Source organism: Microtus pennsylvanicus, chromosome 4 (genome assembly GCF_037038515.1).
Source record: "Microtus pennsylvanicus isolate mMicPen1 chromosome 4, mMicPen1.hap1, whole genome shotgun sequence".
In the NCBI taxonomy this organism is placed as follows: Eukaryota; Metazoa; Chordata; class Mammalia; order Rodentia; family Cricetidae; genus Microtus; species Microtus pennsylvanicus.
This window is the reverse complement of record NC_134582.1, coordinates 22,406,702-22,433,215: the sequence shown is the minus strand read 5'-3', so window position 1 is coordinate 22,433,215 and position 26,514 is coordinate 22,406,702. Positions and strand designations below refer to the sequence as shown.

Genomic DNA, 26,514 nt, shown 5'->3' with positions numbered 1-26,514 from the left:
ATTGTTCTGCGAGGTGGCAATAAACTTTTTTTGAGTCTCCATGCTCAGAAAACAAATTGTGGGTGAGCTTAAGCAGTAATTCACTTTGAACAATAAAGATTTTCCATAAAGCAAGTTTCTAAAGCATGAAAGAGACAAAGAGGCAACAGCGATTCATATTGTAAGATGAGCTCACATCCTTAGTGTGGTTGCAAGAAAAGATGCCAGAAACTGGGAGCTTTGATGACCTATATTTTATGTGACATTAAAATTTTTAATTGGAACCACTGCTTAGTTCATGGCTCTACATGAATTTGTTCTAAGAGATTAGCAGGAACCAAAGAGGAGAACGCCAAAGGAATTTCTGCTAAATCCCATGAAAGTCATACATGTGTAATTAGAAGTATAGACACAATGGAGTCTCTAACTAACTCTAGCAGCTTGGGCAAAGGCAGTGTGAGGTACAAATTTGATTTCTGATTTTTGTCTAGACTATCTAGTCGTCTGTCTCAGAAATACAAAATTCCAGGAGGGGCTGGCCAACATTTCCTAGGAAAACACTATATTCTTAAAGAAATATTGAGGCTTTCCCTAGCTTTGTACAATGGTTTTTTTAATTCATTAGAACAAATACATAAATGTGTGTTTATTGTGGTATTCAAGATGTATGGATTGGTATGGGACAATGGTCTGTATTCTGTCAATTATATTTTAAATAAACACTGATTGGCCAGTAGCCAGGCAGGAAGTACGGGTGGGATTACAGACAGGAAGCAGAGGCAGGTCAGTGAGAACAGGAGAATTTGGGGAAGAGGAAAGCCTAGTCTGCAGTCCTGTCCCAGATGTGAGTTTAAAGCCAGTAAGAATATCGCAGAAGACAAAAGGTAAACCTGGATATGGCAGTATCCACTTCTAATGCCAGCATCTTGGAGGTTTGGGGTTGTGTGTGAGAGACCAGCCTTGGCTGTTAGACCCTGTATCTACATAAAGCATGGTAGCGCATGTGTGTAATCCTGGTGTTGAAGAGGCAGAGGCAAGAGGATCCTGGGGCTTCTTGGTCAGCTGACCATGATGAACTGATGGGCTCCAGGTTTGACAAGAGACTCTGTCAAAAAGTAATGTGGGGAGTTATTCAGAAAGACATCTGACATTTACCTTCAACCTACATGCATGGGTACATATGTACACACACACACACACACACATACACACACACACACACACACACACACACACACCAAAGTGAAGCAAACTTCTTCAGACAGAAAATAAGGTAAAACAACTCACAAGCAAACTCTCACAAAAAATTTACAGAAGTTAGTTCTGTATAAGGAAATGACGCTAAATACCATGGGGTTGCAAGAGACAGGAGGTGTGCTGGGCCATGCTGACCATGTGGGTCAGCAGAGATTTTTTTTTACCTATTATACAACCCTCTTGAACATTGACTGTTCAGACACATACAGTAGCCATGTAGCTTTCTAACATAAATAAGCAAAAATGACAATGACAACAAAAAGGCAAGGAAGGGCATAAGCATTATGACGTCATCTCACTGCTCTCAGTGAGTGTGAAGGCAGGCTAAGCTAAGAGTGAACAGAAAATCATCACAGAAAACCACCTAATAATGAAGCAGCTTTAGATAACCAACAACTGAGACAAAATTAATTTAAAAAATTAAGAGAAAAAAATGAAAAGGGAAAAACCACAGATAGCGTGAAACAAAATATGGATGATAGAAATTTAGCCGCATCTGTTATGGTTAATTTTATGACAACTTGAAGAGACATTTTGGAAAAGGGAAACATCAATTGAGAAAATGTCCCCACTAGATTGGCCTATAGGCAAGGCAAGCCTGTGATTCTCTTCCTTCCTTATTCCTTCTTTTTCTCTTTCTTTCTTTCTTTCTTTCTTTCTTTCTTTCTTTCTTTCTTTCTTTCTGCCTTCCTTTCTTCCTTCCTTTCTTCCTCTTCTCTTTCCTCTTTCTCTCCCTCTTCCTCCCCATCCTCCTCCTCTTTCTCCTTCTTCTTCAACTGGTGACTGATGTGGAAAGACCCAGCTTACTGTGGACAGGGCTGCACTTGGGCAGGTGGTTCTCATCATAGCAAGTCATCATCAGCCCTTCATGTCCTCTGTATCAGATTTTGCTTCCAGATTTCTCTCCTGGCTTCTTTCAGTTATGGACTTATGAACTACTAGGTGAAATAAATCCTTTCCTCCCCAAGTTGCTTTTGGTCATTGTGTTTTATCACACTAATAGAAACCCTAATGAAAACAGTACCAAAGATCATAACAAACACTCAAGACTGCAGAGGGCACACTGAGCTTTTGAAGATGCAGGTAACTTTTCAGGCATATTGTCAATCTTTATATATTTAAAAAATATTTACTTTGTGTGAGTGGTGGGTGTGTACATACGTGCCATAGCATGTGTTAGGGGGTCAGAAAACTACAATTGAAATATGTGGGTATTAATGCAATCACATGGTAATATTATTATTACTCAATCATATCAATCATATCAACTGATCTATTTTATTTTTTGACTCTAAACTCCTTGGTTATCAAATCTTATTCATTATATATAATTAGTTTTTATCACATTAGCATTTCTTGCAAGTATATGGTATGAATTCTCAAAAAAAAATGCATTTCCTTGGCTTAATGTAATACTTGCCAAATATTGCTACTGAAATGAAGGGTTCTTAACTTTTGCATTGGGGCTGTTTCTAAGATGACAGATTAGAATGGGTTCTCGGAATCCATGTGCTCATTACTGAGAGCAAGGAATATGAGAGAGTGGTTTGGGACAGAATAGAAATCCTTCCCAAGTGTTGTGAAGAAAACATATGCAGATTAACCCTCAAGGGGTGATGTGGGAGTGATTTCTTATTAATAAAGAAACTGCCTAGGCCCATTTGATAGGCCAACCCTTAGGTAGGCGGAGAAAACAGAACAGAATGCTGGGAGAAAGAAGCTGAATCAGGCAGTCGCCATGATTCTCACTCCTGACACAGCCGCAGTTTAAGATCTTCCCTGGTAAGCCACCTCGTGGGCTACACAGATTATTAGAAATGGGTTAGGTCAATATGTAAGAGCTAGCCAATAAAAGGCTGGAATTAATGGGCCAGGCAGTGTTTAAAAGAATATAGTTTCCGTGTAATTATTTTGGGTAAAGCTAGCCGTGCGGGCGGCCGGGTGCCAGGGACGCAGCCCCTCTGCTCTTATTACAACAAAGGGGGTGGTCTGTGAGTCGCTACAAGCCCATGGTTGATTCCTTCTTTAAACTTCAGAGTGACTCCTACTAACAATCCACAAAGACAGGATTCTCTGATTCAGGGTACTACAGAAGTAGTTGACTTAGGTGGTTGTTATAACTTATATGCAAGATATCAAGACAACTGTGCAAATTAGTGGCATGTTACTGCAGGGATACACACTCGGGCACACCCTTCATACTCACAGGAAGGCATGGGAAGATATGGTAAGATGTCCTAACCTGTCAGTGACAGGTTAAGATTGGTAAGAAGGTGGCTTTGATGAAAACCACCTATTATCTACTCCAGAAAATAGAGGTAATGGATCTTTATCATATAAGGTCACAAGCCAGTAAAAAAGGTACAATACTAAAATTCTGAGTGCTCATTCAGGGACCGTCCCTTATTGGGTAGTAAAAGCTGTAGTTACATCCATTTTGAGATAAAATATTCAAGGAAGTCATCATTAAATTTGAAATATTTTAGTTGGCTCATAATTGAAAAAAAAGCCATTTCCCCCTCATTTCCTGAAATGTTGCAGTTGTTTAAAGGACACCAGTGCAGGCTATGAGGGAGAATCCACTGCCCATCTGCCCCGCACAACAGCAGTGCAACAAGCTTCAACCTCATCAGTATCACCCTGACTGTGCTCAAACAATGCTCAAGGAAAAGAGACTGGACTGAAAATAGCCTAGTTCTTAAATGCTTTTCCTGGTAACCATCTAAGGACTAGATTTCATAGCCCAGGGGTGACAGAGGGCTCTAAGCACCCACATCCCCACTTTCCTTAGTCTGTAAGTAGAGAAGTCTGGCAGACAGAACGGGGCTCCATTTCCCTCACAGGAACTGGCAGCAACAACCCTGCCCACGCTGTCCTGTTACATCCAGATTTTCAAAAGATTTCAAAGAATGGCAAACCCAACCATGACTCTAGGGAAATGGCTGTAGCATGGCTGTCGTCGTCTTCCTGAACCCAGACCTGGAATTACTGCAGATTTCCTAACAGGAAGGAAGATGTGTTTAGGGCACTGATGCTGATGTGGTCTGGATGTCTCTTTCATTCCTTGGTTTACAACCTCCCAAATGACTGTCACTGATATGAACCTCATAAGCAAATGCAAGCAGCTTTCCCACAGAGTCCTTGAAAGGGAAGGGGAAGAACGCATTCCCAAGGGTTTCATGAAAAAAATAATAAAAAAAAAACATATTGGATTAGAAAGATTGAAGCAGTTGAGATGTTTTTCTTTAATTGAATCTTATGAAAGTTAAAGGAAATAAATGTTACTTTAAAAAATTACTAAACCATGACTGAACTCAGCTTACACTGGTAGGGCTTGCTAATGATGCCCACTTGTTTAAGGCGCCTTGCGTCAGTTAAGTTTAACTACAGTCAGAGAGTTAGAGAACAATACATACTTATTTTTCTGTAGTGAATTAGTGTAGCCTAGCTAATTAGATCGGAACAGTAGATAGCATACCTGTCACTTTGCCCCTAAAAAAGCCAAGTGTGTTCTATATAATAAGCCCCAGCTTGAAGTAGAAGGCATAGAGAAAGGACAGAGGCATACACTTCTCTGGAGGGGTCTACAATACAGAGGAAGGGATGCCATAGAAACAGACCAAACACAGGTTTGAATGATGGGAAGGAAAACGGGGACGGAGGGAAAGAGACAGTGGCAGAGACTGCCTCACTGCGCTGTGCCATTTCAGCTGAAATCTCCCGTCACCAGCACATATGGCTTATGTCCTCAGCTATTTTATTCAAGTGGGAAAGGGGCAGCTCTCTGTATATACTAAGATCTAATCTATTACCCACATGTTGACAAGATCCAGGTCTGTGTCTCGAAGGAGATGTCTGTTGTAATTATTCTTATTGTTTGTGGTACTGGGGATCAAACCCAGGGTCTCACACAAGCTAAGAAAGTGCTTTGCCCCAAAGCTATATCTGTATCCTCTAAGCTATATTTTTCTAAAGCATAGATTACTTTACAATGCCACCGAGTGGCCATTTCCACTTAATATAATAAGAGTTCTTACATTGTTGAAACTGTTTCAAAACACAAGATTTAACTTGACCTTCACAGGAGTCTGGGAAAAATAATCATGACCTTGAGAACTTGTGGTTGGTTAAATGATGAAGCCAAATCAGAATCTCCTTTTTTGACACCCCTGTCATCCACCAAAGCCATGGCAAACAGTCAGGAAACCTCCAATTAGTTCCCACACTGTGGCCATTGATATTTCTTTAAAAAAATTATTATTAATTATGTGTCTGTGTGTGTCATGTGTTTGTACAGACAGACTTATTTGTACATGAAAATTCAGATGCCCACATTGGCCAGAAGAGGGTTCTAGAGCCTTTGGAGCTGGAATTATAAGAAGTTGTAAGCCACCCAACGTGGGTGCTGGGAACCAATCTGGGAGTTTTCTTTAAGAACATTAAGTGCTCTTAACCACTGAGTCTTTCCCCCAGTCCAGTCACTAATTTCTTAAGAAGCATTTTACCAATTAGCTACAGTTTACATATGAAACTCACTTTTTTTTAAAAAAAAATATTTATTTGTTTTATGTGTATGGGTGTTTTGCCTACATGCATGTACGTGCACCACCTCTGTGTCTGGTGCCCGCAGAGGTCAGAAGAGAGTGTCAGACACCCTAGATCTTGAGTTGGGGACAGTTGTGAGCTACCATGTAAGTTCTGGGAACCCAGCCCAGCCGGTCGTCTGCAGGAGTGGCCAATGTTCATAACCACTGTGCTACCTCTCTATTCACTTATTCTCCTATATGAAGACACGGTAGTAAATAACTTTGGCTGAAAAGTACCAACAGTCAATTGTGTGTGCTTGCGTATGGGCACAATAATTTTACTATGAGATTATAAGAATACACCTACATTCTCTCAAGTCTTCTGGTTATCTGGTTCTCCTTTTGGTTTGCACAAACTTATAAGATTTAATAAATTTACTGAGTTCATTAAAATTATTGTGATGTTGTAGTTTGTGCTTCAAATACAGTGACTATCCTATAAAGAGAGGATTAAAGAAAGAGAAGGGAAAGGAGGAAAGAAAATGGAGGAGGAGACAGGAAGGATGACAAGATGAAGAAAAAGGAAGCAAGGGAGGGCTGGGAGACGACTTGAAGAGTTCGCAGAGAACAAATACTCCTCCTTTGTATTTTGAGAAAATTGAAATGCGCAGCCTGCAACGTGGTTTTAGGGATACAGTTGAACTATGTCAGCCCCCAGGCAGCATTAGAACCTACTGACTAAAGGGCCCTGGGGAAGAGCCATGCCTGCACTCTGGTAGTTAAAAGGACTGGAAAGAAGGAAGTCACTGAAACTGGTCCCCTCGTGGCCTGGCAGCCCCTGTTTAAAAAGCTCCATGGAGGTCATTTAGTCTTGCCTGGATGCTACTTCTCCTGTTACGTGTTACCTGAGAACTCTGAGGAGGAGAACGTACGCGCCCACAGTCAGGAGCACGGCAGCAACCCTACTTCGGTATTTTCCTCCACTCTACTTAACATTCCCTCTCTGTGGAGATGACTTTACAGAGGGTGGGATTTGGAGCAAACTAAATGCAAATAGCACCTTGTTTGAGGGAGAGGTCTGCACTAACAGGGGCACCTTGTGAGGAAGACCCCTGCTCCCTTGTACATGTGTTTCTATGACCTCATTCTAGGAAGTTCTAACTGGGGTTGACCTTTAGGTTTGCAATTTTCTACTTTTCCAGATTATTTTTCTTAGTAATTGTCTTAGTGATGGCTTCTATTTCTGTGAAGAGACACTATGATCATGGCAACTTGTAAAAAGGAAAACATTTAATTGGGACTAGCTTATAGTCACTTCCAGTGAGTCTGTGGTGTGCTGGAGGCCTTTTTTTTTTTTTTTTTTGCTTTGCCCAGCTGTATTCTACTTCCCTCTTTGTGTACTCTCTCTTTACAAAAAAGAATTTTCTGCCTTCATGAACAAATTCTCAGCAGTCACTCTGAGATGTTAGTCATCACTTCAGTGTCTCATGGGACTTTTACTTCCATCCTCAAGATACATTAGTCATATGACCCTATTTTCATGGAAAGGTCATGCTTGTTAAAGTCCTGTTCAAGTCCTACAGTCTTACACTCTATGTGTTCATGTTAGCAATAAAGGTTTACTTTGTTCCACCATTGACCAAAAACCGTTATTTGTTTTAAGTCATGAATGTGCCATTCAACCATGAAATGCATATACTCCTACAATTTATAAAGTCTTAAAATATTACAATTATATCTGGGCTATACACATACTCAGAAACTTCTTTCTGGGTAAGATTAAACAGCAATATCATTAAAAAGAGAAAGGCTAATTTGATAAATTGGATAACTTTTAAAACAGCGGCATTTCCCCTTTGGATCAAGAGCAACTTTTCTGATCTGCTTTTAGATGTTTGTTAAATACGTATTAAACTCAGAGTCTAGATATTTATCTGGTATATAACATCTGGAAATGCATTTTTAAAAAAAGAAGAATGGGGAGGAGGATCAGAATTTCTTTAGGGCATTGGTTCCTTCCCCAAAACAGAGAGCAATAATACAGCAGCTCCTCTTATTCACAATTTTATAGTCCATAATTTCAGTTACCTGTATTCAACTGCTAGATGAAAAAGTTAAATGGAAAGTTCCTAAAATTACAATTCAGAGAATTTAAAATATACCGTGTTCTGAGCTCAGCGATGTCATATCATTGTCCTCTGCCCTTGGGACCATGAACCCTCTCCTTGACTAGTGTGTCCTTGCAGTATATTAGCCACCCAGCAATAGCAAAGCTGCCATCTGTCACAAGATTGGTCTTTTAGCCATCACATTGCTCATCTTAAAATACCTTTATTTTACTAAACAATAACCTCAAAGAACAAGAGTAAAGATGCTGGTAATTCTACTGCAAACTATTATGATCATGGCTCTTTTTTTTCATTAGTCATCATTGATGATCCCCTACTTTGTCTAATTTGTAAGTTAAATTTTACAAGAAGTATGTTCATATCTGTTAAAAACAACATACACAAGATTTAGTAGTATCTGCGGTTTCAGACATCCTCTGAGGTTCTCCGAACACTGTAGGGAAGGAGTGGACTCCTGAGTGACTGTGTGTTGTTGACACAGGCAAGGCCATGTCAAGGACTAAAGCCTCAGACTCATGGGAACAGCAAAGTCTTTCCCAGGGTAGGCTCAGGAAAATGACAAGTCTTATCTCCTGGTCCTAAAGGGAATGTTGATAATACGTGCAGAAAATTGTGCAGAAAAAAATAGTTCTCTTCTCCATACTGCTACAATGTTTACTGCCTGAAGACTACTCCCCAGCAGAGGCAGTTCCTAGGGAAACTAGCCAAACCTGCCTCCTGTTCAGCTGTCTGCCTATCCTCCCTGTTTAACTATATTTTTCAACATCAAACATGCTGACTTTCCAAGGTACCGAGGCTTCTCCACCAGAATTCAACAGCTTTTCTATGTGTCCATATGTTTCTCTTTTCACCATTCTCTTGATGGAGGGCAATCAGGTCAATCCCTAGAGCTGTGCATAGGCACAGCAGAACAGATCCTCTAAAATAACAGGAGTTATGGTATATACTATGGTATATTTTCACAGTGACTTAATTATCCTCAAAATGAAGATGATAAAAAGACTTATAAACTAAAATTAAACTAAGTCTAGAAGTAAATGGCATACTACTGCCTTGACAAAAGTTAATTAGCTTTACAGTTTGGTACTGAGCCACACACAGGTTCTGTGGCTCACTCAAAACTGAAGGTGACTGTCCTCACCTCTAGATGCCAGCTCATGGTGCTGTTATTGGCATTTGGACTCCTGCAAGACTTACATTTGCTACTTGGCTATGGGTTTTACGAGCTTAATTAGAAACTTTTCCAAGAAGAATCTCAACTTTTCATGGTACAAAAGCAATGTAGGGTGGGCACAGAAAGAAAAGTGTCTGGAAGATGCAAGAGGAAAGGGCCATGTCACATGGAAAGGCAGACCCATCAAAATTCACCATGGAAACTGTTAAAAGTCAATGGCTTGGAAAGATGCATTCCAAGTTCTGAAAAGTCATGGCTGCCAGACTCAGGCTATTATACCCAATGACACTATCTATTAAAGCTGAAAGAGAAACGAAACCTTTCTATTACAAAAACAGACTAAAGGAATATATTACCAGGAAGTCAGCTCTATGGAAGATACTGGAAGGAATTCTTCAGACTGAAGAGAAGGAGAAATACCCCAAAGAGGAAACAGGGGAAAATACACAATACCAGAGTAGTTAATCAAAATAAGTCTAAGAAAACACCATAAAATGAACAAAATTACAAAAATCAATACACACATTTTTAAATAATGACTCTGAATATGAATGATTTAAGTTCACCAGTAAGAAGACACGGATCCAGACTGGATTTAAAAAGCAGGATCCAACTTTTCTGCTAACTCTGAGAAACACACCTTACTTTCAAAGGCAGATAATACTACAGGATGAATGGGAAAAGATACCCCAAGCACATGTAACTAGGAAACAAGCTGGTGTAGCTATTCTAATATAAAAAAAATAGATTTCAAACTAAAGCTATTCAGAAGAAATGAAGTTCAAGTCACGTTTCAGATGATATGACAGTTCTAACCACGTATGCACCAAATACAGGTACACTCAGTTTCATAAAGCAAATATTTCTAGTTGTGAACCCATCACAGCAACAGTGGGAGATTTCAGGGTCCCACTGTCACGTTATTATAAAATAATGACAGCATCCAGACAAAAATTAACAGCAGAGAAACATCAGAGTTAAATGGAACCATAGTCAAATAGACAGAACAGACAGCTACAGAATATTACACCTAAACACTAGAAAACACCTGCTCTTCTCAGCAGCCCCTGGAACTTTTGCCAAGATAAACCACATATTAGGACATATAAGAAGCCTCAGGGGTTCTGGAAAGATTTAAATAATATCTTGTATTCTTTCTGACCACAATGCAACACAGTTAGGTATCACCAGGGAGAGAAAGTAGAGAAAGCACACAAATTCATAAAGATTAAACAAATTACTGCTGAACAATGAAAGGTGAAAAATTAGGAAGGCAATAAAAGAATTCCTAGAATTTAACAAAAATGACAATACACATGACTATAGGACATAATTAGGAAGTCCTATGAGGAACATTCATCATTGTCATTTCCTAGATCAAATACTTTGGGAGAACTCAAATTATTGCTGTGGACGAACAATCACGAACCAAACTTCAAAGCAATAGACAGGGAGAAATGATTGAGACCATAACAGAAATAAAGCTAGTTCTTTGAAAAGATAAACACAAAGAACACTTAACTGAATTAAACAAAAGAAAGAGAGAAGACCTAAGAGAGAGAGGGTGGGGGAAGGGAGATATTGTAATGGGTACCAATGAAGCCCATTTTAAAAAGTAAAAAAAAAAAAAAAACCCACAAACAAACCAAAAACAGTCCTATTTCACTAAATTGAAAAATTTAAAAAAGAGAGATGACTTTCTATATGCATATGACCTACCCGAATTAACCATGTTGAATTAAATAATTTTACCAGACCTTGTGATGACAAGTTCATGTCAGCTTGACACAAGCTATAGGCATTTTGGAAAAGGGAACTTTAATTGTTTAACTGAGAAAATATCCACAACCAGATGCCCTGAGGGCAAGTCTTTAGTGCATTATCCTGACTAATGATGGACGTGGGAGGGTCCAGCTCACTATGAGTGGTGCCGTATGTGTGCTTGTGATCCTGAATACTGTAAGAAAGCAAGCTAGGCTGGGTGGCAGTGAAACAAGCCTTTAATCTCAGCACTCAGGAGGCAGAGGCAGGCGGATCTCTGAGAGTTTGAGGCTAGCCTGGTCTACAAGAGCTAGTTCCAAGACAGGCTCCTAAGCTACAGAGAAACCCTGTCTCAATAAACGAAAGAAAGAAAGAAAGAAAGAAAGAAAGAAAGAAAGAAAGAAAGAAAGAAAGAAAGAAAGAAAGAAAGAAAGAAAGAAAGGCGGGCAAGCACGCAGCAAGCCAGGAAGCAGCACACACCCATGACCTCTACAGCAGCTTCCACCTCAGTTTCCTGATTGATGCTGCAGCCCTGACTTCCCTGGGTGATGATGAGTGTGACCTGAATGTTTTAAGCTGGAATAACCCTTTTCTCCTCAAGTTGCTTTTGGTCATGGTGTTTTATCTTAGCAATAGAAAATTAACTAAGGAAGAGCTATACTCAGAAATAAGATTGGAACAGTAATGAATCTCTCCTAATTAAAAAAAATTCAAAAGCCCAGGCCCAGATGCTAGAAAAAAATTAAAAAGAGAATAGGAAGGTGGGTCTCCAAATGCCTTTAATGAAGCCAGTATTACCCTGATACCAAGGCCAGAAAGTGACATACACAAAAAGAAAATGACAGACAAATCACCTTGATGAATATAGACAAAATCAACAATAACAAAAAACACCAAAAAAAAACACAATAAAATACAGAAAAACTGAATTCAAGGTCACATCTAAAAAAAATCATTTGTTATGCTAAAGTTGAGGGAGATAGAATGGGGAAGTGGGGTAGATATGATGAAAATATGTTTTATACATGCAAATAAAAAAATTACGATTTTTAGGAGATGCTGGAAATGTAGTATCCAAACATAAAATAATCAATCAAGTCTCTCAGAGCAAGTTCCATGTGTTTTTCTCCCGACTAAAACACTTGTGGTTTGGATCACAGATGCTTTGTTCTTACTGCAGTCTGTTCATAGGAAGAAGATGGAAACCACGTGAAGATCGGCAGGCTCTATCACCAAATCTTACCCCCGGGAATTGTTTCCTGGGCCTTCGGAGAAGGGTTTCCCTGGCGGATGTGATGAGACAGGCCCACAATGCTGGCACTCAGCTCTATCTATAAACCAGTTTCAAAAACCAAGCCCCTCTCCAAAGTGTCCATTTCGAAATGCAAACAGTGTATTGAACAGTAGAAGGTAGAGAAGTTCGAGGCAACAGCATCAGTAGTGTCATGTGAGTGCACAAACACTTAGTGATAGCCAGTCTGTAAAGTCTCATTTATATACGTGACGGTAGCAATTTTACAGTAAAATTTTAATATGAATAACCTTATATATTTCCACATTCTGCACAGGAATCGCCAAGAAACAATTAAATGTCTCTGAAAATGAATGTGAATTGTACGAATAAATCTTCCTGACCCTTAAAACATAAAAACAAGAACTGTCTGTCTAAACTGCCAAACTCCTGCTTGGGGAAGAGTGGTCTCATAGAGGACCCATAGATCTAAGCTCTGCTACATACACTGGTCTGTAAGTCAGAAGAAGAATTCAACTTGTGAGCATTTTCTGGAACATCATGACCATACTCAGTACAACCTTATGGCTTCCATTATGCCCTTGGAATGTCCTTCTGCCGTACGGTAAATTGGAAAACACACAGCTATGGTTTTTGTGCCCTCTGTCTATAATTTGAGTTTGAGTTTACTTCCATACCACATAGACCCGCCTTAGTGCTTTTATTGTAAATAATTTACACTAGAAATGCTGACTCACGAAACCGAGGTCAGGGAGATTGTTATTTAAGCAAACAAAATCAATCCCGAATCACTTTAGGCTTCAAGCCCTGTGGCTTATCTGACAAGAACTGGTGGGCTTGATGTGGGAGCCGATGAGTATAGGAGATGATTTCCACGTAATGGGAGCATCCCCACCTCCCTGAACTTAGGAACCTCCTTGCTGAAGTTCGCCTTCCCCCAGGACAATCTTCCTCTTTTGGTTTTGCTCAAAGTGGCAACCAAACTGCCTTTATGCAAATAAATATATACCAAGTAACTTAATCTGCTAAATACTTTTAAGAAAAAAATAAGATATGCTAAACACCTACTTCCTCCTGACCTGAAAAGGGGAGAAATGGAATTATGGGAGCAGCAGAGGCCAGCAGTAAGAGCAGAGTACCTAGGGACAGGGCTTGGTCTGCGGCAACAGCTCTCATCCATAGCTTGGGGTTAAGCCTGGGTGGTAAGGATATCACTAAAAACCAGTCACCAAATGAAGCATGGGATCCAGACCTGGCAAATCCCAAATCCTTGGGAGGTCAAGGGAGGAGGACTAACCTAAGAAACACAGTGAAACCGTCTCAAAACTAAAAAGGGCTTGGGGATAGAAATCTGCCTTCATGTGCACAAGGTCACAGGTTCAATGCCAGCACTATACGGTGTTTTAGGAGAGTCATTAAAGCTCATCTTTTAAGGGGTTCATTTTTTGGTTGATTTCAATTGGTTGATTCGCTCTTGTACAATGATTGGTGTAACACTCAGTGCCAGCTACTGTAGTAGCTCAGGTTACCATAACTGAATAAAGTATGAGAGTTTGGGCCCTCCATTCAATAGCGTCCTAGTGAGAGAACAGGCTGTCACTGCTCAGACAGGGCAGGGATGGTGGCTGGTACCCCAGCGGCATCTGTGCTTATCTGCCTGAGGGACTGATGAAGGTCCTGAAGAAGGAATGGCACCACGACTGAAGAGCAGACGTAGGAACAAATCAAAGTTGAGTGTGGAGGGATGGAACTGAACTGCCAGAGTTGGCCTTGAGAACCTGGATAAGACAGTCACGAGAGGAGAGAAGTGCAGAAACACAGGTTCTCCAGGAGCACTTGGTCAATGGCATGCAGCTGTGTGGGGCGGGGCCCTCTTGGCCACCTCCCATTCTCACCACCTGCAACACAAACCTCCTCCTGCGACTCAACTGCTGTCTATACACAAGGAAAACAGCAGAGATGCTGTAAGACCAGACCAGAAAACTGAGATACGGAGAAAATACATCTGGTGTACAGTGAGCAATGGGCAGTGTTGGGCATGTTGATTTAGAGCAAAGTTTAGCACTAAAAAGATGTTTTACAAACACGTGCATAAATGATGCTCACACACATATGCAGAAAGAGTGGAGAGGGGTTGGGCCAGGGTATGAGGAAACCTGAGACAGAGTAAGAGCAGAGGAAACAAGGCCTGCTGGAGCATCAATCTGTATTGGAACTCTTCAATGTCACCTTACTTCAGGGTGAGGGATAATGACATTCAAGGAGAGAAATCTTGTGTCGAAGCAGAACCCAAACCCAAATCCAAGTTAGGACATCTCTGCCTTCAGAGACTTAGAGGTTCTATCAAGAAGTAAACATGATGACTTCATTTTTAAGAAACTGTGGGAATGATTTAACACACAGTAAGGATTTGGTTTTTTTTTAATGCGTGCAACAGGTTGCAACACTGTCATTGTGTTGCTGTCACTGCAAAGGAATGATGGTTGAATCTGCTTTTGGTTTCAGTGGCTTTGGTCCATGGTAAGATGGCTCCCCTGCTTCTGGGTCATGGTGAGGCAGAGCACCATGCTAGCAAGGCAAGGCAGAGGAACGTTGCTCATATCACAGAAGCCAAAATCAGAAAGAAGGAAAAGCAAGGGGAGAGGGGACAAGACACATATTTCCAGAGCAAGCCCTTAGCATCTTTTTCCACTGATGAGGCCTTACCTCTAACCACTTTCCAGTGGTACCATTGAGTTGTGAATCCACCCAAAGATTGACCTGTTGATTAGGTCTGAGCCCACAGGATCCAATCACTTCCCTAAAGTCTGTTCTGAATCATGAGTCTGTGGGGTACCTATCAAATTTGAACCATAAGAGTTATGAGAATAAATGAAGCTACAGTCCTCTGTAGTGGCATCAGTCAGGCCCCAACTATTTCACTTGGCAAGACATCGTCAGCCACAGACGACACTGGCCAGGCTGAGCAGCAAGCAGACAGTGAAGAACTTTAGAATGATCTGATACCATAGCTGTCTCAAACACCCCAGTGACTTCTGGGTGATGGAATAATGATGCTATGTATATTTTGGAAACAATCTCACAAACCAGGGACTCAGGGGCTCACGTTTCAAGAGAATTCTCGCAAAGAGGCAACAACTCATTCTTGTTGGCCGATTGTTTTGCAGCTAAGGAATAAGCTTTTCTGATTTTCTCAGGCTTCAAACCTACCGATCCAAGTCAAGCACAGACTGCAGGATCCTACAGGATCCTGGCTATAGGCTATGGCCAGGATCCAGGGCTATGGCCAGAGACACTAGAGAGAAGGCATCATGAACAGTGTGGACAAGGAGGGATGCAAACATGGTTCATCTCATCAGACTGCAGACGAGAATGTAACTCTGAGGGGGCAATGATAATCTCAATAACCAATACCATCTGCCAAGTAAAGCACAGCCAGTCACATGTGACCATCAGCATTTCTAACTAGTATTACTACTGCATAAGTTTACCTGTCTCCTCACACAGCATAACCTCCAACATTCTTTCTTTGCATTCTAATCTTGCTCTCCAAGATATAATTAACCAAAACCCAACTACTCCATATGATTTTCCCCAGGAAGCTAAGCTTCAGAGCATATGAGAACACACACCCTGGAATCCTGAGATGTGAATTAGAATTCTGGCTCTCCTCCTGATGGAGAGGACCATCATCATGTATTCTCATCTCTGGGCCCTACTTTCTATATCACTGATAGCGTAGCAACATTCTCCCTCCTTTATCATCTAATTTAATCTCTTTAAGACACATATAAAGGAATAAATTAGATGATATAAGAGATAGAGTGCTAGTTGTCTTCCCAACACTCCATTCTTTGCTTCTTTCTCTAGAATTTTCTAATATAGAAAAAGGAGGAAATCCTGAGCAATCTGCTTATTGTGTGTTCCTATGAGATGAAGACATGATCTTAGTGGGAAGCTTTGAGGCAGACGAGAGAATGAAGGATTCTAAAGGATGCTGACATCCATATAACACTCAGGATAATGGTCTCAGAGCAGGTAGAGTGAGGGTTTCCAGATACCCATCACTGAAGAAGAATAGAAAGTTCTGGAAGGAGGGCAGAGTGTAGTAATATGAGAGCGGCGGCGGGGCTGCGTCCCCAACACCCCAGCCACCTGCCCGGCTAGCTTTACCCGAAATAATTACATGGACACTATATTCATTTAAACACTGCTTGGCTCATTTCTACCTAGCATCTTCTAGGCTAACTCTCCCACCTGGACTAGCCCATTTCTTATCATCTGTATAGCACCGGTCTTACCGGGAAGATTCTAGCCTAAGTCCATCCTGGGTCGGAGCTTCATAGCGTGCGTCTTCCCTGGAGCAGGTAGCATGGCGTCTCTCCTGCGTCTGCTCCGGAGAGGAGAGCTGTCGAGTCTGACCTCACTTCCTCTTCCTCCCGGCATTCTGTTCTGTTTACTCCTCCCACCTATCTCCTAACCAATGAGAGCCAAGCAGCTTCTTTTATTTTAACCAATGACCTTCCTCCATCAGCAGAGGGTTACAAAAGATACACATTCTTTGTGGGGTATAGGCGAGTGTGTGTGTATCAAAACCTCCTGTAGATTTGTTATCATTATTTTGAAATTATAGTGTGGGTATTATAGAATTTGGAATGTGTTTAAACTGAGTTATTTTTTTTCTTTCTATTATTAGTTTTTCACACAGCAGATTTTGATCACATTCTTTCCTCCCCTCCAGTTCCTCTCAGGTCCTCTCCACTTCCTACCCTCATAACTTCACATTCCTGTCTCTCAAAAACAAAACAAAGCCAGAAAACAGCAACAAAAGAAAATCAAAATGAAACTTTAAAAAAAGAATATTAGTAAGGTAAGACAAAAAATAATCAAAACAAAACAAAAAGTATACACACACACACACACACACACACACACACTGGAGTCTGTTTTGTGTTAGCAAGTACTCATGGCTTGAAGCCTGCCTTGGAATGTGGTTGCTACCTCCAGAGGCACCCCACTGGAGAAACCTGATTCTTGCCTTCCAAGCAGGTATTAACTGCAAATAACTTCTGGTTAGGGATGAGACTTTGTGTCTGCTTTCCCTTTGCAGTGCTGGAATTTTTTTCTGGTTTGAGCCTGCTCTACACCTTAGCAGAACAATAGTAGTAGGTTTCCCCTTGGTTCATGACCTAGGTAATCTCAGGGTCTAGGTCACACAAGCACTGTATTATATGGGTTTCATCTCACGGAGTGGGAACATGGAGTTACTAAAGATACACTTTTTTTTGAGAGAAGGAATGTATGTATGTGTCTGTATGTATGCATCATAAGCTCCAGTAAATTAATTAACATTTTTATGTATTATTATTTCTTTGTGAACTTCATATAATGTGATTTGGTCATATTCACCGTCTCTCCCAGCAACACTTCCTAGATCCATTACCCTTTATGATTTTCTTCTCATCAAGACCAATTTGTGCTGCCAAAGTACTCTCGGATATGTGACTTTCACCTGCAGCATGATTGACTTATCAGGGGCTACACCTTAGAGAAAATGACACTCTATTTCCTAATAGCTATCAAGCCTATGTGCTGATCACCATCTGCTAGTGGTTAGCATAGATGCCTTCCAAGGTATACATTCGTTTTTATTTTATTTTAATTTTTAAGACAGAGTTTCTCTGTGTAGCTTTGGCTGTCCTGAAACTCACTCTGTAGACCAGGTGGGCCTTGAATTAAGAGATCCACCTGCTTCTGCCTCTTAAGTACTGGGATTAAAGGCATGCGCCACCACTGTCCAGCCAAGGTATTCATTCTTGACAATGCTTTAAACCAGAGTCATCCCACTGTTATCGAAGACACTCCACTTGGAACTTGTTTTCTTCTTGGCAAAACTGGCCTTTGGGCAAGGAACTGCACAGGCCTTAACCACTGACAAGGTACATGGTATCCGGAAATGGATAAGCAGGACTTTCAAATCTTGCCAAGACAGGGTAAGACTGTTTTGAAAATTTTCCTGCCTCTGAAAATGGTCTGTCAGTTACTCTAGGCCTTAGCCAAAGTTGGTTGCTTCAACGTTGCAAATGAGACTTTGGGTGATTGCCCAGGTAGCCAGTTGTCTCTCATTGGTTGCACATTTTGAAAGGTGCTTGATTGCACTTCCTGCTTACTCAAGTAATATTATTTCCCTTCTTGGATCTTCGATGGGGTTGAAGACTAGATAGTTGTAGTTACTTTCCTCTCATGACTTGGCCAAGTTATTATACAAGACTTAAACTAGTTAGGATAGTATAATTATTGAATATATTTGTTCTTATTGTATATGATTTTGTTTTAGGCTTTAGAACTCTCTTATTTAAACAAAAGGGGGAGGTGCTAAGGGAAATCCTACAGCTAGTAGTTACCCACTGGGGCATGGCCTCTTATATTATTTATGCCAATGTAAAGCTTGCATCCGGCCTCTTTTCTGCCTGCGGAAATCAGTTTCTGTTATCTGTTCCAGCAGAGGATTCTGATTTGTGAGTCTACCTCTAAACAAATAACCATCTATTATTCTCAATTCTGAGCTAGTGTGGGATTTCTTTTAAGCATCCTTCTTCAATCTTCATTCCAGCCATACAGCACAGAAGAGGCAAAACCTTGGGGTTCAGCAGAATTGACATGAAACAGAGGCAAGGATCGTTATAGAGAATTGTGTACTACCATCTGAGGTTCATCATTTTCTAATTTTATTAATGGATGTGAGTTTGTTCTAGTATCTTGGAGTCATGAGTCTTGAACAATAAATCTTGAACAATGAATATCTACTTCTATAGTGATATCAACAATAGCGGTTTATATTTAATAGGCACTGGCTTATAGTCATCAATGCATGTCAGGGATATGTCTGAAGACCTGATTAAGTCAGCCTTCCCAACTGACATGAAGGCAAGTGCTACCCAGTTTATAGTGCAGAAACAGAGGCATAGCAAGGCGTGGCCCACAGCCATCTACAATGACATTAAATAATATAAGAATTCCATTTCAACACTTCTCATAGTGAGATGAGACATTCTATTTGAAGTATGCCGTATAAGTTAAACACTGCTCTGTGACTCCAACTCCAACGTAAATCAAGACACGCACAGACACAGCATGGGCCCAGGTCTTCACCCTGAGTCCGGCTCCCTGGCCACAGGGCAAACCTCTCAGCTCACTCTCTTGCCTGGGTGTGGCTTTTTGCAATAAAAGTCTTGTGCACTCACTCCAGGAGCAGCAAGTCTAGCAAACGGGAGTTGCAAGAGCTCTTTTGGCCCTGCTTCCACTGGAGTTTACTGATAAGGAACTTGTCTTCCACTGGGATTGCATCAGCTGCTACCCAGAATGCCCCAAGAGACTCGAGTGAGTGCAGGGACAGAAATCAATTCACCTCAGTCTTCAGGGGCTGAAGGAAGCATTCCTTCCAGCACATGTTACTGCATGTGTGCTTAGAAGGCACATACATGCCCACATGCTCCTAGACAACTGCTGAGAAGCGGAAGTTAGATCCCTATGTTGACCCTGGCATGGGGTGGGGAGGCAGAGAAGAGCCACAATTTCGTTGTAAGTTGGCAGTTTTTAAAAATTGTTTTACTAGGGGCAGGGAGCACCTGCAAGCTCCATCAGGAAAAGAAAGGGGCTGTTTATGGCATTCAAGGAATAGCTGGAGTAGCGGAAGGGGAGGCAAGAAGGACAGGAAGGAAGAGCAAGGTCCTCTAAGATGCTACTTCCAGGTACCAGTGGCACTTCTAATGACAACTGGCAGCAGAAAATGACACACAACAAGCCCAGGAAGTGACTTTCTCTGTATCTTACCTCCCACTTCATTCACATTAACTCTTCTGTTCTCATTATTCACATAGAGAAAAATCAATATAAAAAATTTTCCTTTGGCAATATGGTTATTTTTACCATGACAGACCCATCAAATAATCAGAAATCCAAGGGTCCAGGCACAGTGAACATGATTAATGTTCAGCAAAGCTCAGGTGAAGTCTGTAGCTACATCATTGGATGGCAAGTCAGGGGAGACTGGTATGTGGGAGCTGCGTATAGATACAGGGGCTCCTCTGACCCCCATCTCACAGCCAGCAGGATGGGATGATGTCACTGACCCACATCAGCCACCAGGCTTACTGTCATAAACAGGGGTTTCATCAGTTGGGTCTCAGTACTGAGTATCACCAGAATGCTAGAACACATGAGGAAACAGTGCCAAGGCCTTTATTAACCGCTTGCCTCTGAGACAAGTGGCATGTCCTCTTCGAGCAGGGAAAATAGAACTTAAGTGTCCATCAATCCGTAGATGATCTGAGGTGTCTAACCATTAGGGGACAGCAGATCCAGCTATGAGTGCTGCCATTAAAAGACCCAAAGGAAGTAGTCACTCAACTGTAAAGACAAATACATGAACAAGAGAAAACTGTGGGGTTTACTCCAGACACATAAATCCTTGGAGACGAAAAATACCCAACGTCTAACTGGAGGCTCAGTAGGAAGAAACTGTCCTAAACACCTGTAAAATCGGAAATTCCAAAAAGAACGGGGAGAGTAGAAACCTCAACAGATCAGTTCTCAGGATTCCAGCTCAGGCATAGAACCAATGGTGAACACTTGCCTAGCAATGTGAGGCCTTGTTTTCAAACCTCAGCACAGGGTTGGGGACTAAGTGCTGGCCTGGGTGTGCAACTCAGAGGAGTGATGTGTATGTGTGTAGGTGGTGCTAGCCTGGGTGTGCAGCTCAGAGGTATGGTGTGTGTGTGTGTGTGTGTGTGTGTGTGTGTGTAGGTGCTGGCCTTGGTGTGCAACTCAGAGGTATGATGTGTGTGTGTGTGTGTGTGTGTGTGTGTGTGTGTGTGTGTGTGAACAGGTACTGGCTTGGGTGTGCAACTCAGAGGTATGATTTGTGTGTGTGTGTGTGTGTGTGTGTGTGTGTGTGTGTGTGTGTGTGAACAGGTACTGGCTTGGGTGTGCAGCTCAGAGGTATGGTGTGTGTGTGTGTGTGTGTGTGTGTGTGTGTGTAGGTGCTGGCCTTGGTGTGCAACTCAGAGGTATGATGTGTGTGTGTGTGTGTGTGTGTGTGTGTGTGTGTGTGTGTGTGAACAGGTACTGGCTTGGGTGTGCAGCTCAGAGGTATGGTGTGTGTGTGTGTGTGTGTGTGTGTAGGTGCTGGCCTTGGTGTGCAACTCAGAGGTATGGTGTGTGTGTGTGTGTGTGTGTGTGTGTGTGTGTGTGTGAACAGGTACTGGCTTGGGTGTGCAACTCAGAGGTATGATGTGTGTGTGTGTGTGTGTGTGTGTGTGTGTGTGTAGGTGCTGGCCTTGGTGTGCAACTCAGAGGTATGATGTGTGTGTGTGTGTGTGTGTGTGTGTGTGTGTGTGTGTGTGAACAGGTACTGGCTTGGGTGTGCAGCTCAGAGGTATGGTGTGTGTGTGTGTGTGTGTGTGTGTGTGTGTGTGTGTGTAGGTGCTGGCCTTGGTGTGCAACTCAGAGGTATGGTGTGTGTGTGTGTGTGTGTGTGTGTGTGTGTGTGTGTGTGTGTGTGTGAACAGGTACTGGCTTGGGTGTGCAACTCAGAGGTATGATGTGTGTGTGTGTGTGTGTGTGTGTGTGTGTGTGTGTGTGAACAGGTACTGGCTTGGGTGTGCAGCTCAGAGGTATGGTGTGTGTGTGAGGGGTGTAGGTGTTGACCTGGGTATGCAACTCAGATGTGTGATATGTATATGTGTGGAAGGCAGTAGGTGCTAGGTTTGAGTATACAGCTATGCGATATATGTGTGAGGAAGTGCTATGTCTAGGTGTGCAACTGAGTTTTGTTATGTGTGGGGTTAGCAGGTGCCAGGACAGGGTGTGCAGCTCAGATGTGCAGTGACTTCCCACAGCTCTCCTGTCCTCACAGAGCCTATGTCTTTGTCATTACAGTACCTGCCGCAATTTTAGTGATTGCTGAAACTTAGCTTTGTATTTACACAAGAAAAGGACACCCAGGAGAAGGTAATAGGACCTGGCCAGCTAAGAGACCTCCTGCCCTGTGCATGAAATGATTCAATAGTGTTCCTGGCTAGGGGGAGCCAGGAATGCAAGCTCTCACCCACTGCCTCAACTGCTGCAGATGCCTTCAAAGACCAAAGCTGTTCAGACATACAGCCATGCTAGTCCTACAGTCCTGGTTATATAATAACACAGACCCATGGAATGCCCTCCCTGAAGAAGAGCAAATCCTCTCAGCAGTGAGAAAAAACAAAACGTAGTCCCTGGAGTGAAAAAACCATGATCTCTAGTGTCTTTGGCTAGTAGATGCCCAGTGGTGTCAGCTTCCATATGTAGTTATTATCAACAGCAATTTCTCTTGCATCATTTGGAACCTAGAATGTTTCTTTCAAACAAGAGCATGCTTTTGCACAGCACAGGAATCCAGACTGGTCTGGCTTGGAAATTTCACTGACATGGCTACATATCTACCACAGAGTCAGACACAGGACTTCTGTGTAACCGGCAGTGACATAATCGAAACCAGGCTCACATTTATTTAAGTAGTACGGTTCTGATAGAATGAAAATATTTTAGTTAGTGGTACAACACTTTGGGGGAAAATTTACAGATGTCTCCCCTGCTCCACTGATTCCTCACTTACCTACAGGAGCACTGTTTGGGGTGGGGGAAGGAGAAAAAGGGAGTGAGTGAGTGAGTGAAAGGGAAAGAGTGAGGGAGGGAAGGAGAGAGAAAGAGAGACAGACAGAGACAGAGAGAGAGAGAGACAGAGAGAGAGAGACAGAGAGAGAGAGAGAGAGAGACAGAGAGAGAGAGAGAGAATATTATGTTTCAGCTATGCACAATGGCACCTTTAAGAAATCTGCCAACCAGTAAAAATCTAAATAGTGGTGGTTGAAAAAAATAACAAAACTCTTTACTGCTTCCAGTTAATATTCACAGGACTCAAGGGGAGCAGGGCTTTCAAGGGTTCAATATTTATAAATGCTACTGTTGTCCCCCAAACACGTGTCTTGGATTCATAAGACAAGCAGGGAGCTTTTACCATAATGGGGTGAGGGTATGAGTTTAAAGTAGAGAAACAAGTCATTAAGAAACAGAATTAAAATCCACAAGTGAGCACTTGGTGGTCTGGGATTTGAACACCACTTGTTGGAGACATTTTTTCCTCATTCACTAATGTTTTAAAGACATGGAAAGTGCTTGTGGTGTTTAACACTGCTGACCAAGAGGGTGTTTGTCTTTTCATTTAAAATTTGGATGTTTCAATCAAGGACTTTGTGCTTGCAGCGCTGATGGTAAAGTCATCGCTCCATCTGCTAGGCAAAAATCACGTCGGGATGGAAAGCCAACCCGACTCTGAATGAAAGGCCAGTGTCCTCACCTCCCAGCCTCACACAGTTCTCAGGAGTTTCTGTAATCTGACCGTGAGACATTCTCTAGCCTTTCACCTCATCTGTGCTGACCCTGGACACTAAACGAGCTGCAAAGCCCTGAAGTCTGAGTTCCTCTTTTATCCCATTTCAAGAATGTATTCATATTAATGCTACACAGGAAACTGAACCAACACAAGCCTGCAGCTCCTGATGAGCTAGCACTGGCCCAGGAAGCAGCATGATTTTTCAGAAGAAATTTATGATGCCTATAAATTCACCTTCAAGGTACCTATGACTGGAAGGAAATAACTCGAGTTTTGAAAACTCCGTCTTTAATCTAGTCCCTTCCTATTGGTTACTTCATCAAAAACCACTGGAACTTCAAAATGGAAAGTTGATGGAGATCCAAATAAGCTTCAAGCTGGAATTCAGTTCTTTGAAACTGAAGTTTGCTGTATGACTTCCATTTTGTTGATTCATGCCAAGGAGAGTCCCATCTGGGAACATGGAAGAAAGGGAAGGGAGGGTCTCATTAGATTCATGGGCAGGTTATTCTGCAGTGTGGCCTCTAGAAGGAACATGGGAATAGCCTGACACTGAGAAGCTGGGTATTGAGAAAGTGATGTAAGAGTCACCTATAAACCACAAGAATGGGTGGGTGATGGAGGAAGGTCATTGGTTAATTATAATAAAGAAACTGCTTGGCCCTCATAGGTTAAAACATAGGTGGGAGGAGTAATCAGAACAGAACACTGGGAGGAAGAGGAAGTGAGCTCAGCGGCCATGCTCCCCTCTCCTGGGCAAATGCCATGAAGCAAGCTGCCAGGTCAGACATGCTGAATCTTTCCGGGTAAGACTGATGCTACACAGATTATAAGAGATGGGTTGATCAGGATATGAGAATTAGCCTGTAAGGGCTAGAGTTAATGGGCCAAGCAGTGTTTAAAAGAATACAGTGTCTGTGTAATTATTTCAGGGCATAAGCTAGCCAGGCGACCAGGAGCTGGGGCGGCAGGAACACAGCCCGCAGCTCCCACTACAGGTGGGTAAGAAACATAGAAAGATGAGAGGAAAGGTGCTGGTTCTCACAACAGCAAGGTCTGTTCTTTCAAGCACTGGGGAATAGAAGCATCCATTGATGTCATTACAGTCTCACTTTGCCTAGGAAAGAAGAGCCAAAGCCAGAACAAACGTATGTGTGTATGTGTGTATGTGTATAAGTTGTCTACCTCTACTTCATGAGAGAACACATACAAAATAAACACATTTATAAATACAGAGAAGAGAAAGTTGTGTTGTAATTTCATGTTGCATTTTGTATCTATGTAGAACTGTGGGACAGCCTTGTCACAGGAAATACAGAAACACCCAGACAGACTCCAAAAATGACAGTGAGTTTCATCTAAGCTGATGCACCTCAACATCTTCTGTGTCCATCAACAAATGATACTATTTGCAAAAGGACACTGGAGTATACCTCTCCATAGGTATGCCATGCCTTTAGGAATGAAGACTATGTTTTTAACTAGCATTCTGAATAATTACCTGCAATTTTGAATATGTTAAAACAATCCCTCTGAGTTATATATTTAAGTTGGGTAGATTTATGGTATATACATATTAGTTTAAAAGCAAACAGCCCTATCTTAAAATAGAGATTTCAAATAGAAATACAATTTGGGCAGGAATTGCTATTAAAGGAATTCTGAACCTAATAAATCCTTAGCTCTGCAAATGTCTCAAAGTTTCAGAGAGACGGCTAATGAATAATTTATGACTGCAAACACCATCACAGAATCCTGCACTGTATTTAACTTAATGCCCTCAGGTGCATGAAGAATTCTGATCTTTTTCATTTTACAGGGGAGGAGTGTTTACTTCCTTTTCCTTATACTTGTGCTCATGAAAGTTCAGGAAATTTCAAAACCACAAATGGGTTTCTCAAAGAAAAACTGACAAGTCAAAACTGTTATTAGAGTCTATTTCAAATATCTCAGAGTCTCTTTAGTTTTAACTGAAAACACACGAATTGGATTCCATCTACTTGAAAGACAAACACAAATCCTACTGGAACTGAAGTATGATTTACTTTGGGATGAGAACAGCTGAACAAAGTAGTAAATACATTGACTTTCTCATATCATAAGTTTACACTCTGAGTGAGACATTTGCTTCCTCATAAATATCACGTGAAAAAAAACAAAAAAAATGATATGCATTACGCCATTTCCCATAGACATCACAAATGCTATACTGTGTTTGTCACAATTAAATCACGTAATATCATTAAGTTTCTGTACTCTCATCACAGATTGGACATTCCTGTCCTACGGTTGAGTTTTGAGAGATTTATGCAAAACCCAATTTTAGAATAAGACCAATGACTATGTTTTACAATCATATATGATGCCAACATCTAAATTGGAGACCTCACTTTCCATGGCAAATCCTATATATAGACATTCATACATGCACACTCACCCATATTATTCTACACTAGAGTAGTGAATGACCAAAATGACAATGAATTCCATAGTGCAACCATGTCACAGATTCCTTTGGGTGTGATGATAGCTAGCTCCAGTGCACGCACACTGAGGGGAAGCACGAGGCTGGTACTCACAGTTGTAAGCAGGGGCGAGGCGATGCTGAGCTTCCAGGCTGGCCAGTGTGATGTGGAAAATGATGTGCAGCAGCAGGAAGGAGAGGCTGGTGAGGCACAGAGACTGGAGCAACCGCCCTGTGTGTCCTGGGGAGGAAGCATTGGAATGTCAGGGAGAGCTCGCATGGCAACCATAGGGAAGCCCCAAGCCTGGCTCAAAAGTGAAGCAATGTGATTCTTATCTTAATTATAAACCTACAGACAAAGGACATCTCATTTCCTTTGCAATATTATATAACTGCCTTTACATATTAAAATTAAGTATAAGGAAATTCTTGACAAATTTCCTGTTTGTTACCATGGATTAGAAACAAGTGCCAGATCAGAAAATTGTATAGGAAAACATAGCTAGCATGGAATGGGCCCATAATATTCTCTTAATAAAAGTAG

The 26,514-nt window shown here is 41.6% G+C and overlaps 1 protein-coding gene across 1 annotated transcript in view; it reads right to left on the bottom strand.

Moving 5' to 3' along the window:
• Piezo2 (piezo type mechanosensitive ion channel component 2) overlaps positions 1-26,514 on the bottom strand; it is a 285,223-nt gene that overhangs the window by 181,573 nt on the left and 77,136 nt on the right. The window contains exon 3 of the mRNA XM_075971116.1: positions 26,086-26,211. Coding sequence (XP_075827231.1) covers positions 26,086-26,211 — 126 coding nt within the window. The remainder of the gene's footprint in view (positions 1-26,085; positions 26,212-26,514) is intronic.